General features: G+C 35.5%; 2 protein-coding genes across 2 annotated transcripts; one reads left to right on the top strand and one right to left on the bottom strand.

Moving 5' to 3' along the window:
- Positions 1 to 1,001: 1,001 nt before the first annotated feature.
- Positions 1,002 to 1,853, top strand: LOC141703597 (uncharacterized). The gene is made up of 2 exons (XM_074507067.1): positions 1,002 to 1,132; positions 1,178 to 1,853. Exons 1-2 carry the CDS (start codon positions 1,002 to 1,004, stop codon positions 1,851 to 1,853), a joined length of 807 nt encoding a protein of 268 aa, XP_074363168.1.
- Positions 1,854 to 2,085: 232 nt separating this feature from the next.
- On the bottom strand, positions 2,086 to 8,828 carry LOC141703589 (peroxidase 72-like). The gene is made up of 4 exons (XM_074507062.1): positions 8,029 to 8,828; positions 7,747 to 7,938; positions 7,383 to 7,548; positions 2,086 to 2,231 (listed from the first exon to the last, which is right to left on the bottom strand). Exons 1-4 carry the CDS (start codon positions 8,251 to 8,253, stop codon positions 2,086 to 2,088), a joined length of 729 nt encoding a protein of 242 aa, XP_074363163.1. The 5' UTR covers positions 8,254 to 8,828.
- Positions 8,829 to 14,276: the final 5,448 nt, after the last annotated feature.

The following is a 14,276-nucleotide window of genomic DNA, read 5'->3' as shown; positions in this document are numbered from 1 at the left end:
ATCCATGGATACCGATGCCCACAGAGAAAATGGGGCCGGCTGAGGATACAATTAAAATTCGAATCAACAAGGAGGATCCAAGCAAAGTTCTGAGGATTGGATCTCAGCTAAATTTGAGGCTGAAGGAAGGGCTTTCAAAATTTCTCTTAGAAAATCTTGATGTATTTGCTTGGAGCCACTCAGATATGGTTGGAATTGATACGAAATTCATGTACCATCGATTGAATATCGATCCCAAACATAAAGGGATTCGATAAAAGCGTAGGGATGTAAATGGAAAAAGGGTTGTAGCCTTGGACGAGGAAGTGGATAGAGTCTTGGATGTCAGACTAATCAGAGAATCTTTTTACTCGGAATGGTTAAAAAATCCGGTGCTAGTGAAAAAATCCAATGGGAAGTAGAGAACTTGCGTGGACTTCACAGATCTAAACAAAACTTTCCCAAAGGATAGCTTCCCTTTGCCAAGAATTGATCAGTTGGTTGATGTTATGGCAGGACATGCCTTGCTGAGTTTCATGGACGCATACTCTGGCTATAATCAAATTTCCATGTATGATCCTGACCAAGAGCACACTTCCTTCATCACTAACAGAGGTCTCTATTGCTACATCGGGATGCCATTTGGTCTAATAAATGCCGGGGAAACTTACCAAAAGCTGGTAAACAAGATGTTTAAGAGGCAGATCGGGAAAATAATGGAGGTATATGTGGACGATATGCTGGTGAAATCTAAGAGAGTGAAGGATCATATAGCGGATTTGGCTGAAATGTTCCAAAATTCTGAGAAGATATAGGATGAATCTGAATCCTCAGAAATGTGTATTTGGCGTGGAGTCAATGAAATTATTGGGGTTCATGGTAAACCACCAAGGAATTGAGGCAAATCTCGCAAAAATTAAAGATCTGCTGGATATGAAATTTCCCACCAGCGTTAAGCAAGTGCAGAGTTTAACGGGAAGAATTGCAACATTGAATCGATTTATTTAAAAATCTTTAGATAGATGCAAGGAATTCTTAAAGCAATTAAAGGCATGGGAAAGGATTTTGTGTGGACCTCGGATTGTGAGGAAGCTTTTCAGAAAATTAAAGAGCAGTTGGGGAATCCTCCTATGTTGGCAAAGCCAGAAGATGGGTAAACGTTGATTCTCTACTTGGTAGTCTCAGAATATTCCATCAGTGCGGCGTTGGTGAGAAAAGAAGAGGGCCTCCAATCACCAGTGTATTATGTGAGTAAGAGATTGTCGGATGCAGAAACTAGATATACCAGCATGGAAAAGTTAATGTATGCCCTTGTCCTTGCAGCACGAAAGCTGATGCCATACTTCCAAGCTCATCGGATAGAGGTCCGCACCGCTTATCCTCTGAAGCACATCTTAAATAAGCCAGAGTCGTTAGGAAGAATGCTGAAGTGGGCAGTTGTGCTGGGACAGTTTGATCTAGAGTATTGCCCTTGCACAACAATTAAGGGACATGCATTGGCTGACTTCATACTTGAGTTTGATTCTAAAGTAGATGAGAAGGCTATAGTGTTGAAAGAACCTTCCTCACAGGGAAATGTCCCTAACAAAATGAGAGAAGAGTTCCCACACCCTTGGTGGATTCTACATATCGACAGGGCTGTGAATAATAACGGAGCAGGGACCGAGATTATTTTCGTTACCCCGGAAGGACATCACTTGATGAGTGCCGTTCATTTCAAGTTTTATGTCACCAACAATGACGCTGAGTATGAAGCCCTGATCAATGGTCTGAAGATAGCCTTGGAGGTGGGAGTTATAAATTTGATAGCTCGGAGCGGCTCGGAGTTGGTAGTAAATCAAGTTAATGGAGGGTTCCGGGCCCGAGGCCCTTGAACAGAGTTATACATGAGATGTGTGCAGCGTTTACTCCAAAGATTTAGAAACGCCAAGATGGAAGGCATTCCAAGAGAAGAAAATGGCAATGCGGATGCCTTGGCAAAAATGGGCTCACTGATGGACAGCGTGTTGCTAGGACTAATTCCTCTGGGAATTCGGGAAATTCCAAGTATTCTAGAAATAAGTGTGTTTCGGATGCAAGAAGTCCGGTAGGAGACTTGGATGACCCCTATTCACAACTATGTCCGCACAGGGACTTTTCCAGAAGATAAGCTACAGGCTCGATACCTTCATTATCAGGCTTCAAAGTACGTTGAGTATGATGGGGTACTATATAAGATATGATATAATCAGCCGCTTTTACAATGTATGGATCTAAAAGAAGGAAATTATATTCTTAGAGAGGTACATAAAGGTGTCTGTGGCAACCACTCTGGGGTGGTTCGTTGGCATTAAAAGTCCTTAGACAGGGATATTATTGGTCAACCATGAAAGAAGATGCTTTCAAGTTTGTTAGGGTGTGTGATCGTTGCCAATAATTTTCTAATTACTCTAACGCTCCAGCAACATCCATAACTTCGTTGGCAAGTCTTTGGCCTTTCGCTATGTGGGGAATTGACCTCAGTGGAGAACTTCCCAAGGCCAGGGGGTGTAAAATATGTTGTGGTGGTTGTTGATTATTTTACAAAGTGGGCGGAGGATATGCCATTAGCCACGATCACTATAAGAACCCAAATTTTTGACATCGGTAAAAGACCTTTATGAATGGTAATATAATAACTTGAATTTTTGAGACCTTGTAAAATGTTTAATGAATAGTAACCCTGACGGACGGGAAAAACTTTTGAGCCCACACTATGTTGTGCATAAGGAAATGAGTTTCGGAGTTGATATTACGATTATACGTACTAAATGAGTGTATGTAAACACTATTAGTTTTCGAAGAAAACATACTTTAAAAAATGACCGTATTTACAACTCATCGAGGATTACGGGAATCACAATATAATTACAAGATTAAAACCCTACGGATTTATATTCAAGTATGATAATGAAAAATATAAGGAATAAATACGAAAGGAATTACGCCGCGAACCATTTACGAGTAAGTATTACGAAAACGTTTAAGCAACCGAGCGAACGCGTAAATGATTAAATAAACGTAACGCACTAACTAAACCATGATAATAAAGTAACCATGGTTACTTTATCAAATATTAAGCTAACCATAGGATGATCAAGCAAGCTATCAAAATAATGTGCTAAGGAAGCTAACACAAGTAGTTTCTAGGAAGCTACCTAAGATTTGTCCCTAAGATTTGCAACAAAGAATAAACCTAGAATGCTATACTAGGAAGAATAAAGATCAAGGAAAGATATCACCCCCATTTCCTAGAAGAAACCTAGAAAAACAACCAAGCTAAGCAACCAAGGGAAGCAAGTATAAATACCCCCACCCATTCACTTCTTCCATTCGGCCCTTTGAAGAAAAAAGGAGAAATTCCATTTCAAAACTCAAGTTCTAGCCATGGTAAAATCATCCCATTAATTCTTAAGCTTCCTAGAAATTAAAATAAGGTAATAAAATTCTTTCATCTCTTTTTATCAAGGTTTGATGGGTAAAATAAAATCAAGAAACTCACTAGTGAATAGTATGAATAGTAACCTCTCTTTGGTTTCTTGATTTCAATGGTGGTTCTAGGCTCCAAAAATCATAAAAAGCACTTCCAAGCCTCCACCATCCTCAAGAACATATCTCAAGCTTTTATTAAAGGTAAAAATCTTTGGCCCAACTTTATTTAAGATTCATTTTTAAGATCCATTTAGTATGTGATAGAAAACTTAGTTTAAGAAGTGGTATTGTTGAGATCTTGAAATTTAAGTTAAGTAGATTTAAGGTTGTTGTTGCCTCAATAACATGATGTTCTTGAAAGGAGTTTGTGTGTTGATGATGAAATGATGATTATTGGTGGTTGTGTTAAGAGTTAGGGCGTAAACGAAACCCCGATCGTAAACATAACTCCGTTAAAACATAAACGTAACTCTGTTAGTTTCTGCAGAAAGTCCCGGAGTTGTAAACTGTAGTTTCTTGAAATATTAACCCTTGATTATGATACGTAATATTATAAGGATCATTTAGGCACTTGAATCGCTTGATTCCGATTTACGGATCAAAGGTTATGGCTGTTTTAGTAAAAGTGATTTACGCAACAAAAACTACTACAAATTACGAACTTTGAAAATATAAAGGATCGACTGAAAAGTGTTCATAAATCATGAAATTTTTACAGGGAGTAACATACTGAGTTTCCTAACTTCCATAAAGATTTCAACTGAAAACAATGAAGTATCAATTTTATAAAAATATCGGAGCCGAGACCGCGCGATTAGAAACCGTAGAATCCATAAGCGGAGTCGACGGCGAAAATAAAAATGAACCTAAGATACTTAGAAAAATGAAGCGACCATAATGTGAATAAGAACTTAAAGGAATAATAAGGGTAGTATAAGTTGAGAGGGTGCATAATAAGTAGCGCATGAGTGCGAGTCGCCGTAAATTAGGACGGGACCTAACAAAATGAATTGTGTTTATGATTATAGATTTCCGAGCGGAACCTAGAGTATCCTCCACCTCGAGATACCCAGGCAAGTTTTCAAACCCTACCTTTTAAGAACTGTTGTGTTGTGAATATTTTACAAAACTGTGATATATGCATGAGATTGCTTTAAACTGTTTTACGAAGTTTGAGATGTATTATATTACTCAATTGTTGATAATTTCTAGTATATGTTCATACCGAGTTCGAAATATTATATTTAGACCGAGAGCTGGTTGGTGTAAGCTTATAAAAAAACCCAGAAGTATCCCGGAGGAGTTTATAATTGAGAATGTTGACACTAGCGAGTAGCGTGGCGTGTATATATTTTAGACCGAGGATCGGTTAGTAAAAATTGATGAAAACCCGGAAGTATTCCGGGGGTGTTTTAGTTAAGAATATTAACGCTACAGTAGAGCGTGATGTATAAGTCGTAAGACCGAGAGTCGTTCAGTTTTGTTTTATAAAGTATAAACCCGGAAATCATCCCGGAGATATTTTGGACGATTAAAAGTCCATAATGGTACGTTTTAAAGGGACTCAACGTCCACTTGCGAAACATTGAATTACCTCGAACTTTTATTTAAATGATTTCCCAACGATCATATTACCTCAACTATATTTATGGTTCGAATAATAAATACTATATACTTATTCCTTTATTATGGGAGTAGTATACTCCAATGATTATTTATTTCAAACCCGATTAATCACTATAGATTATTAATTATGGAGACACAAACTAGTTGAGGAATATTATTTTAAATATTCCTTTAAAGAGTATACTCATTCGAGGTTTAATTATTTATCGATTATCATTTAATTATTTATTAAAGGGTTTATTATTTATTTAAAAATCATAGATCCTGATTTAAAATATACTTTCTGATTTCAGAATATCATTCGAATAATTTCAGATCGTCGGTGAATATTATCCCGACTTTTTTAATATTTTGAATATAGTTTCAAGGAGAAACTTTTCCCCCTTATTAATTATCTGTTGACAACGGTCAACTCATATCCTTAGTACTTCCTCCAAAATTCTCGGAAGTACGTATATACATATATATACACTTATATCTTAAAGAGATAAGTTGTTTCTATCAACAAGCAAAACGCTTGGGGAACTTCGATGTGGTTCGAGTTCTCGAGATTGATAGAATTCTTTTATAGGACAAGGGAGGGGTAGACTCTGGTACTATGTGTGCTAGATGGACTACCAAAGGTACCGCAGGCGAAGGTACTCAGTGTACTCAGGAACTTGTGAAGTATGTGTACACCCGAAAATGGGACACGTAGCCCGAATACGGCAAGGGTGATAACCGGGATACGAAGGTGTCATCCTTCTACTAGTAGAAAAGGTTACTTTATCACAGTACGACTGATCATCATCTGCGGTGGCTCCAACGAATGTCCTATTCTTCTAATTGGAATAGTGATGCAATACCGTAACCCAAGCCTAGGTGCTGGGTTTACTATTAAGGTATTCGCAGGTTAATAAAATCCACTAAAGGATTGTTTTCATAAGAAGGTGTATATCACCAAGGAAAACTATTTTTGAAGAAAATGTATTTATCATATATGATGTTTTACGTAAGTAGATCATACTGTCATTTTCATACTGTACATTTTTATGCTGGGCATTATAGCTCACTCTTGCTTTCTTTTAAATGACTCAACACAACAGATAACCAGTATGCTGATGTGGGACTTAGTCGCTTACAGTCATGGGGATGATCCCTGGCAGCTTTGTCTCAGGTGTGCTAGAGTCACTACACCATAAATGGCCTACAGCAACACCAAGAAAATGTTACAACAGGCCCAAAAAAGTGTTACCACAGCCAGAAAAAGGCCTAAGGTAACATAAAAATTAAGTTGTTTTTTTTCGAGTTACCTTTGGCCCCTAAGGTAACATTCTTTTACCCTGATGCAACCTTGAATTTTATGTTACAATAAGCTTCAAAGGTAACATCAAAGTATGTCTATAGTAACACACTATACATGTTACCTTTGCACTTAGAATTTGCAAAAAAAAAATGGGCCCCACATGTAAGGCCACTATGGGCCCCACATATGGGTCACCAAATCATTGTAACATTTTTTCCCTACTGTAACCGTTTTATAATAATTTGTGTTATATTATACTAATTTGTTTGTAATATTGAAGTACCTAATGTAACATATTTCTTAAAAAAATTTGACATGATTTGTTTGTAAATTGAACATGCCATAAACCTGTTTTTCATACAAGTCAACAAAATAAACAATTCAAACAACCAAACAAAGAATCTGTATGCATCTCCACGCTATTTAGCTCCAATTACGGTATTTAAGAACATGATTATTCTTTGTTCTCCTTGAAAGAATCAGTATGCATCTCCTTATTTCATCATCTCTTCTGATTACTGGATCAAGCTTTCCTGACCTTGCCATGCAAGTACATGAGAGTCTACCAGTGTGAATGAAAAGGACTCTTCTCCCTTCCCATTTGGTTGGATTCCCAGCCATCTGCTTCATCATTCCATAAGAAGCTTTTCCACTACAACACATAATGTAAAAATTTCGGAAACCAAATAAATAGCCTTTGGTAAAACCACAACTGTCACAAAATTTAACAAGAAATATTTTCATTTTACATTTTACTAAAATAGGCATTAGTCTATATGGACCACTCTTTAAATACATAATCATAAGAAGCATCTACTATATTGATTTAGTTAGTGGTATATGTAAATTAATTTCTGGACAACTATATACTCTCTGCACCAGGCAACCTTGAAACCTATGAAATTTTAGTTCTTCTAAAAAAATAAATAGCCCTTTTTTCTTCACAATTTCTTCACAATTTATGCACTAAGAAATTCTAAAATTATATATTATAGTATAGTCAATAGTCCCGAATGCTTCAAAAAAAATCAATAAAACTTACCAGATAGTGCCACAAGGTCAACTATATCAAGTCCTTGTAGCTTAAATTTGGTCAGTATTGTCTGGAAAGTGTTGTTCGGAGCAGGAATATTGTAGTTAGAGCCACTCAAGCGCGCACCTCTCGAGTCTCTTCTTCCTAATGAAACCTCCCAGCTAGGTCCCCCAGTCTACATACAAAATATGAAATGATCAGTTTTATGTTTTTCATGTAAGGTTATAGTACTATTCAGTTCACTTGTCATACTAGAGAGGTAAGTCCGGTGCATGTATATATATGATGTATAAATCGAACAATTTATGGTAATAATGACATGAACTATTTCATTTGTAGCAAAAGAAATTGCATGCAAAATGTTTAAATTTACCAAAACAGTAGAGTCCCAAGCATCCAGAGCCATGATATCAGCACAAGAGACTGTCTGAGGGCACTCTCTCTCGAGTGTCGATTTTATCTGGTCGATAACATCAAAACCACGTACAGAGTTTCGGTTAGGGTTAGAACCTTTTTCACTGATTATACTACTGCTGTTGTCTAAGAGTATTGATGCATCACATCCCTGCATGGTGAAACAATGAATTAATTAGACATTAGACATGCACTCTTAATAGAAGATCAGCCAGTTACTTTAACCTTGGTTGATTTAAACCTTGACAAAACAGTCATGGAAATGGAGGCGGAGCAGGGAAGCAGCCATACGAGTATCTTTTGTAACAGCATTGGAAACGATAGACTTGACTATCTGGACCGCCTGTGGGAAAGAACGATAATAAAACTGAGGGTATAGATAACCTGTATTAGTTTTGCGAGAGAAGCAGAGTGGTGCAAATGTTAGAAGAGTTACAAGCATGAGAATGCTAATGGAATTAGCCATTTCCGTTTACTCTCTTGTATAAAAATCAAGGCTTATGATTTGATGAATGTTGATAACAAATAGCTGGTTAATATAAGAGGGGTTATGGGGAGCAGGAATATAGCTGGTTTATATAACTTCGTGTTTGCACATTCATTTATTTGAGTTTAGTTTTTTATGGAGCAGGAGCACCTGCTCATTGACCAAAAACTAAACTCCTATATTATAATTTAGTACCATACCAGACAAGATTAATATTTTAAAATGTTCTAGTTGATAGTCGGCTAATTGCGAGGCTGAAACTTTCCTGGTCTGGAGTCGTTAGCTGTACAACTAGGTACCTTCTCAGAAACGACAAAGTTACAACGTCTTTCTAGTTTTAGCTTTACTTTATATCCATATTTCAAGTGGAGTACAACTAGGTGATTTAGTAGGGAGGTAGAGGACATGAATTACTTTTTCTAGGTAGGTAATTAAGAGTTACAGAGGAAGACAACTAGAAATCACCTTGCAACATAGAATGCTGAATTTTCCAGCATAAATAACTTATTGCTACAACCAATGGCAAGAGCACCGTATGAACCACCTTCACCGGTCAGAATTGATATTATTGGTACTTCTAGGCCAAACATAGCTCTCAAATTATATGCAATTGCTTCCCCTGCATTCTATTTTTAGATATGAATTTACTTTTTATTACGCACAAATCTCCTAAATACTCCGAGACAGCCCTTAAATTACTAACCTGAATTCCGGCTTCTCAATATACTACAATCTTTGACTAACAATATTCAGGTAAGACATATTATCAAATACATTAAAATGGAATGCAACTACACTTTTCTTTAATCCTCTGCTTACCCAACAACTAATCACAACTACAAACATATAAATGATTACATTAATATCCTAAATTAGGTACTACCAACCAAAACTATTAGCTTGAATTTACTTACACCATTACAATATAACAAACTGACATATAAAGACTAACATATGCATCTATTGAATTGATTAACAGAATATACAGAAATAAAACCCCGAAAAGTTACAAAAAACTACCTTTGGAGAAAACAGGGGTTTCTCTCCAACACCTATATATAGAATCAATTGAAAATATATACAAAATGATAATTAGCAACAAACATCTATACACACATAATTACATACCAATAATGTATGGATATATATATATATATATTCGAGATTCTGGTGAGACGATCACCACTCGGCAGTGGAGATATTGAGAACGAGCTTTGGAACCTTGATCTCTCTCATTGGATTTGCTAATTTTCTATCGGACGCAAATTATTATGTACACATTTAAACAATTAAATTAAAATTGAGATAAAATTAAGATGTAATTTGTAATTAGAGCAATGAGTTGTGCGATTTTACGTACCATTCCGATGTTGAGACAATAAGATTGGCGAAGCGGTGGCGAAACGAGACGATGGAGAAGATGTGGAACCCTGTCGCTTTTACCATTGAAACAGACCACCAATCTCCGCAAGCATCTACAAACAAATAAACATATAAAAAAAATAACACACAAAAACCCTAGTTATAAAATCCAATTTGGAAAAATACCCTAATTGAGACACCCGATTGTAGAAGAAGAACCGATTATAAAACAAGAAGACCCGATATTAGTGAAGCCCCAAACCAATTATGTTGAGAAACAAGAAGACCCGGTTAAATCCTTCTACAGTGAAGCCCCAACTTATAATTTATTTTGAAATCCCAAATCTATAATTGTTCAATTGAAAACTGAGAGATACCGAGAGAGAGATATGTTTAGACTAATAGAAACCCTAGCTCGAGTCCAATTAGCCACTGGGAGAGAGAGAATGAGAAAGAAAGAATGAGGGGGAATGAGAGAGAATGAGAGGAAGATAAGATATGTCTGAAATTTAACCGCCTCTCCGAAAATTTTGAGCCCGCCTGATTGAAAGCCCAGCTAATTTCATTTCCTTTTTAATAAATTTTAAGTTTTAATAGTGTTTAAATTTTTTATTGATAAAAAACTATCAATTATTAATTAATACAGTTTATAAAATTTTAAAAAAATAATTTATCAATCTTAACTAATATTAATATTTTTGCTTAATTATATTATAAAAATTGATTAATTTTCATGTCAAATAATTATATATATTTAATTGTTTGTAAAATGTACTACTTTTTTATCCATTAATACCCTATTGTAACATAAATTCCTACATGTTACTCGTATGTAACACTTTGAATCTATAGTAACATGTTATAAAGGCTATGGAAACATAAAAAAATACTACGTTGCGGTAGGCTAAGATTAGCATACCTAAGGTAACATAATTTTGTAACATTCACGATTAAACCATTGCGATAGGCCATCTATGGTGTAGTGAGTATCGGATAGATATAGGATATCAGTCGTAATTATTGTAACTTCATGTAGAGGTTATAAATAATTGTTTGAGATCCTGTAAAGTACATTTGAGTGTAATAAAAGAAGATTACATTTTGTACGTCGTTTCTAAGGCTATAACTTGTGTGTGAGTATGAGATTGGGGTCTGTTGGATTATTGAATCAATACCAAGATACACATGAGTGAAGGATGGCGTGACGACCCAGATTCCTGACCCCGGATTTGGGGGCGTTACAGAAATGGTATCAGAGCATTAAGTTATAGTACTTAGAGACGAGAGTGTTAGGAATCTGTCTAGATGCGAGATTGCGTAAGAGCTCATATAGAGTTCATCATTGGACTACCGGATGTAGCCCCAATGGGTAGGTTAGGATAAGTGTATATTTGAGGTATTAAAGCATGACTAATGGGACCATTGGTGATTATCAGGATGATGAGGAGAAAAATTAGAATCATATTTGATTTGGCAAGGATATGGATGTAGAAATTGGAGCTGAGTCTCCAGAGCATTTGGGGTAAAGATGATATTACCAACACCATATGTAAATTTTGATAACACGAGCCTTGATACTCGTAGTTCTTTATAGGTTGCCCGTGAAGGGGGCATCACATGCGAGGATCATGAAGTCTAATTATTAGCATACAATTGAGGTTATTGGCCCAAACTAGTTGACAGTGTCATTTTACCAAGGAGGATGGGAATGCCGTATTAATCACAAACTCACCAGAGATAGTGTCCAATATACCCTTGAGAATTCTAATTCTATTACGGAATATTTGAATGTAATATAAGAATGTCATCATAAGACGAGTACACTATGTGATATTATTAGTGCACTTAACATGTAAGGTTATGATGGTTTAGCTCAGAAATCAAGAGAATTGAGAATTGATAACATGTATATAATTAAATGGCATAAGATTACAACGAGCGATGGTTTGATCTTAGAACCTTTTAAAAAGGATAGAACAGTGAGTCTAGAACGGAATTCTTCGGTAGAAATGATGTCAGAGGCAACGTATATATACACGTAGACCTCTAATATATTCGGTAACGTATGTTCAATTACACATAAATGCCACTGAACTTATGGACTGCATTGAGCTCCCTAAGAGATCTCTTTGATCTGTTCCCAGGAGGAACTAGCCACTTATAGTTAGTAACAGATGCGTGTAGCAGGCAACTATCGGCTTAACAGATGTTTTTGGAATATTTCTGAGTAAGGTCTTCGAGGTAAAACACCGGAATGACAGATATACGTGCGAAAGTCAAGATTAATAAGCGATTTTAAAATAATGTTGAAAGAGATACTATTTGAAACATGGAATTACGAAGAAGAAGAGGTGGGATCATCCTCAGAGGGATAATGACGAGAGTTAGGATAATCAATGAAATCTTTTGACACCTACTCACTGTCCCGTTACTCCCTCCAAATTATTGATCATTCGTATTGCCTTGATAAGTTATATCAGACAATCCTTTTCGTTCCCTAAACTTCTGATGTGACCGTCTTGAATAGTCTTTCTCCGCATCAGACTTGTTCAATTCTTTTAGTTCATCCATGAACTTTCATTCATAGATTATGATATTCTTGATCAACTCAGAGATATTTATACTTCTTTTCAATTATCCAACAGATTTTTATATATATATATATAAATTTTCCCTCAATTCATCGATGAATATTCATAATGAGTATCTTCTTTTGATTCTTCTTTCATACTTACTCTTCTCAGTCGAGATTGTAAATATCTAATAAATTGCTAAAAACATGGATGATCTAATATCCATATATTCCTCGGGAATCCTTTTCCTCTAATCGGGATGAAATTATATATTGAACTTTGAAATCATAGTAAGGGTATCAATTTGATATTGGTATTCTGATTTAATTCTATTCTGATAAAGTATGTGAACTAGGGCACCTATGAGTGTACCCTTTATTTGGAAAGAAATATTTGATAAGAGGCTATCGATTGTTCCGATGCCAAGACCACTCGATTCAGAGTTATAATTGTCTTTCTCGGCCCAAATTTAAAAACTCTTTATTTCAAAATCGTCATCCAGGTAGCCACAATTTCTTCAGTGGCTACGATGTTGAGATTTTTACAAACAAACTGAAATATGCCTAGTTGCATATGTTCTCATGAATGACTAGTTAATTGTCCTAACTAGTCAAACTTTTAATTAATACGACAAAAGCCTAGCTAATCATCCTAGCTAGTTGCTATGGGCCAAACCAATTGTGCTGGCCATTTTCTTAGCCGGTTAATAATATTGCTTGATATGGACTAGTTATTATTTTGCTTGTTCCACTTCCAATAAAATTTTGATTATTCCATAGTGCATTATATATGCCAGATTTAATTGTTGATGAAATTTTCAAAGAATGATTTACTTAAGACCTAACTAGGTCGCCCACTCAAATGAGAATTCATATTCAGTTTTATGATATATTTTGTTCATGAAATATTTTATTCTTTCGTTGTATAACGAATATCCAATTAAAATTACGAAGTGATTGAAGAACAATATACTTCCTTATTTATTAATCATTGGATCGAATTCCTTCTTTCAAAATAGCACCTCTTTCAGACCTCAATGGGTAACCTTTGGTTGAGGATGTTATTCGATATTTCTTTCATTTTTCAGGAAGAAAAGTATTCCTTCAATGGAAAAAAAATCTTACAAGTATCATTCGTATGATATTATTATTCAACAATCATTGCTTTCAATGGATATTCTCCATAATATCACAATATAAAATTCTAAGGACATGGAACGATAATCCTTGTTATATTCTTCCTTCCAAGTTATAAATCTTCTGAGTGTTGTGACTCTTTTATTCAGAGCTCATTATTTGTTCAGATGTTTAGATTTTGAAATCTTGTTAAGATTGTCTAAATTTCACCGATATCGTGAAAATCATTTTTCCAAGGCTAATTGCCTTCCCATCAAAGAGAGGAATAATTGAGAACCGGTTGTTGTAATATGAGACTGAAAGCTAAGTGTTGTGATGGTGCAATCGGAACATCGTGATGAGTAAGTTGTTTAAAAAAAAAGAATACCATGTGTAGTTATTATCGTAAGTATCTTTAAGATGGTTATAGAAGAACGAAAATAGGGATACAACGTGATTAGTGAGTTACACTTCTATAAAACATTATCGGGATAGGTGCCAATAAATTCGGGAAAGACCAAGCATGTATGAATTTGAGGAATAAGATTTTCAAAAGGTAAAGGTAAGGTTAGTAGCAATCCCGTGCTAGAAATACTCGACGATAAAAATAGGATGTTGCGTGAAGTCTAATGACATGTTTACGCAGCTTAAGGACCGTGACAATAGGCTTTTTAATAATAATCTAGAATAATTGCGATAAGGTTCGAACTGAAAGGGGCAAGGAGTTTACTTATGTGAAAATTTTGGAATTTTTTTTACACTGAACACGAGATAGAGGCTATAGTCAAATTGATCAAAGGCCATGATTGAGAAATATAGTATCATCAAGGAAAGGCCAATGTGGTGGCCGACACTTTAAGTAGGAAAAGATACATTGAGGATGACAAATCTCTGAATAACTGATGAGAGGGATCGCATGAAATGAACGCTTTATTACTTTAAAAGAAGACTT

The sequence above is a fragment of the Apium graveolens genome, chromosome 2 (genome assembly GCF_009905375.1).
Source record: "Apium graveolens cultivar Ventura chromosome 2, ASM990537v1, whole genome shotgun sequence".
In the NCBI taxonomy this organism is placed as follows: domain Eukaryota; kingdom Viridiplantae; phylum Streptophyta; class Magnoliopsida; order Apiales; family Apiaceae; genus Apium; species Apium graveolens.
The sequence above is the reverse complement of the archived record's forward strand: the minus strand, read 5'-3'. Positions and strand labels throughout refer to the sequence as shown.